Genomic DNA, 2,556 nt, shown 5'->3' on the forward strand with positions numbered 1-2,556 from the left:
ATATGATATGACTCAAGGCGCAGAGATGCAAGAGTTGAGCTGAGCAAAAGGCCCTTCAGGTGATAGAATAGATTGCTACGTGAGGAACTATAGTTCTACTCGAATGGTAGGATATAGAGACTACAACAATGTATAAGCATAATAGTGATAGCCTTATAACCTGTGGCTCATAACAGGGCGCTTTTCAAAGTTTTCAACTGGGCTTCAAATGCTCCCATAAATTTTGGGTTATCAATAGGAATGATAAAGCGATGTAGAACAAGAGGAACAGAATAAGAACTTTCACCTATGTAAGAAAAGGTAGAGCCTCACAATGATTGGAAAACATATACTATATGTGATGCTTCTACTTGAGAGAAATTCCAGTCATCTGAAGTCAGTGTCTCAGCTCCTGTGGCTAATGGAGTATGTGGGTTGTGCTTAAGAATTTGAACTGAAACATATGAGAGCTCTTCTTGAGTCTTGACTCTTTTGACCCAAGCGTGCTTTTTATTTTTGTAAATGTATACTGCTAGAGTTTTTCCAAGATAGAGTTTCTACCAGCCATATACAATGTCAGTTTGGTCATTTGAACACTTTCAATTTATGTAGTACTTACATTGTTCTTGATCAAAACTACCGACTCACCCATTTCAAATGAATTTTTGGTGGTGATTCCACTGGCTGTGTGAGTGGCTTGAAAGGGTAAGTTGAGATGAGTCAAGGTATTTTGATAACAATGCAAGAGGTTGAGCTTCACATTCATGTTCCATCAATGGATTTGTGAAAGACTGGTGGATGTAGCTTCTGCATTCCTCATTACAACGGCGACAAGCTTGCTACACTCGCTGGGCTTCAAAGCCTCTCCTGGTGACTTGCGTAAGTCGTTGATATCAATCTTTTCCCATTTGTTTCCCTGATTCTTTTGAACCTGAATGTCGTGGGCAACTCGTAGCTGAAGTAAATTAGTCTCTTCTAGTATCATGCCACCTTCAATACTACTGTATTGATATTGTGGTCATCTCCGGCCAAGTCAGCCAGTGCAGCTTCACTGCGTGCTGCAGACAAGCTTGAATCATTGGGACCAACAAGGGTTGAAAAAGACATAGCGGTGTTATTGAATATCTGTTGATCAATATCTTCTGGTATAGTAGAGAGAAGATCATCCGTTTGCAGCTGTTCATCTGTGGCCTCTGCGGCTGCGGCCACAGCATCTTCAAAAGAATTTTTTGGACTGAGATTGTACATAACATCATAGCTTCCAGTCATCCAAGTTGAGACGTCTTTGAGATAGTGGATGTCAGAGAGTGTCCAATCAAGCTGTTTACACACAATGGATGCTAGACTAACCTTCCAAGACTTTGTTTTCAGATAACACAACAGGAGTATCAATGATGGAAGCATCATGCATTCCAACAAAAGTGGCCAAACTTATGGCTCTCTTCTTGGCCACAGTCAAGTCGTATGTGATCTCCTTGCCGGTGGGAAAGTAACAGAGTCTATCAATGTGTTCAGAATCAGGTTCATTGGAAAAAGCAAATTCATAGCCTGTAGCAACGTCAAACCGCACCACATCATATGGTGGAAGCGCTGCGGGACTTCTACTAAAAACAGGGGGTGTTTTTGTAGTGGCTGGTGCACACCCCTATTTGAAAAAGAAAAATACCTGTAGTGGTACATTTGCAGCGCTCAGGTGGGTTTGTAGCGTGTCCACATGTGTAGTGGTACATATAGCCAGCGCTATGACCTGTATATAGCCATGTCCACCATGCCCCAGCCTGTATGTGACCATGCCCTGCGCCCCAAACCAAGTACACCAACCAAGTTATACCTGATCAAATGATCAATCACCTCATTTGACTACCCTCACCCCCACTTCTATGGATCTCAATCCCACCTCATTCAACTACCCTCATCTCCACTTCTATGGATCTCAATCCCACCTCATTTGACTACCTTCACCCCCACTTCTATCTCAATTTCACCTCTCTCAATTGTCCACCAAATGGCAGAAATTTATCAAGAGCAAAAATGACCAGTTTGGGTCTGAGCATCACTTGTAACTGTAAGTACACATTCAACATATATAAAAGGACATTCACATTGTTTACTAACCTTTGCTCTCTTGCCTCCAATTCCAGTTTTGTTATTTGCCCACTTTGTCTCAAATTTCAATCTGCTTCCGTATTATCTTCCAACCGCTCCATCCACTTTCAGCTTATTCATCTCAACCACAACCAATTTCATTCTAATTTTATAAACCAAGCCATCCCAATTCATATCAAATTACTTCCATAACCACTGTTTCTGTCACATCATGATCTCATCAACCTCTCTGAGCAAACCTGATTGGATGATTCGAACAAACTCTTGAATGCAGTTGGCTCTGCCATCAAGTGCCACAACCCAGTTGCCTTCAGGGAGATTGCTCCGACCAAGGACGCCAGTTTGACCTCAGCCAGGGTTTGTCATTGCCTCACCTGACTCACAACGATCTCTCCAGGTGACATATCTGATTCCCTGTACCTCCAATTCCAACTCTCTGTTTGGAACAATCAATGGTCTCTTTCTTGTGGT

General features: G+C 42.2%; 1 protein-coding gene across 1 annotated transcript; it reads right to left on the reverse strand.

The window, feature by feature from the left end:
- Positions 1 to 960: 960 nt before the first annotated feature.
- On the reverse strand, positions 961 to 1,390 carry MELLADRAFT_105914 (uncharacterized protein; the record flags this gene model as incomplete). The annotated part of the gene is made up of 2 exons (XM_007409295.1): positions 961 to 1,262; positions 1,330 to 1,390. 2 exons carry the CDS (start codon positions 1,388 to 1,390, stop codon positions 961 to 963), a joined length of 363 nt encoding a protein of 120 aa, XP_007409357.1.
- Positions 1,391 to 2,556: the final 1,166 nt, after the last annotated feature.

Source organism: Melampsora larici-populina (assembly GCF_000204055.1).
Source record: "Melampsora larici-populina 98AG31 unplaced genomic scaffold MELLAscaffold_15, whole genome shotgun sequence".
In the NCBI taxonomy this organism is placed as follows: Eukaryota; Fungi; Basidiomycota; class Pucciniomycetes; order Pucciniales; family Melampsoraceae; genus Melampsora; species Melampsora laricis-populina.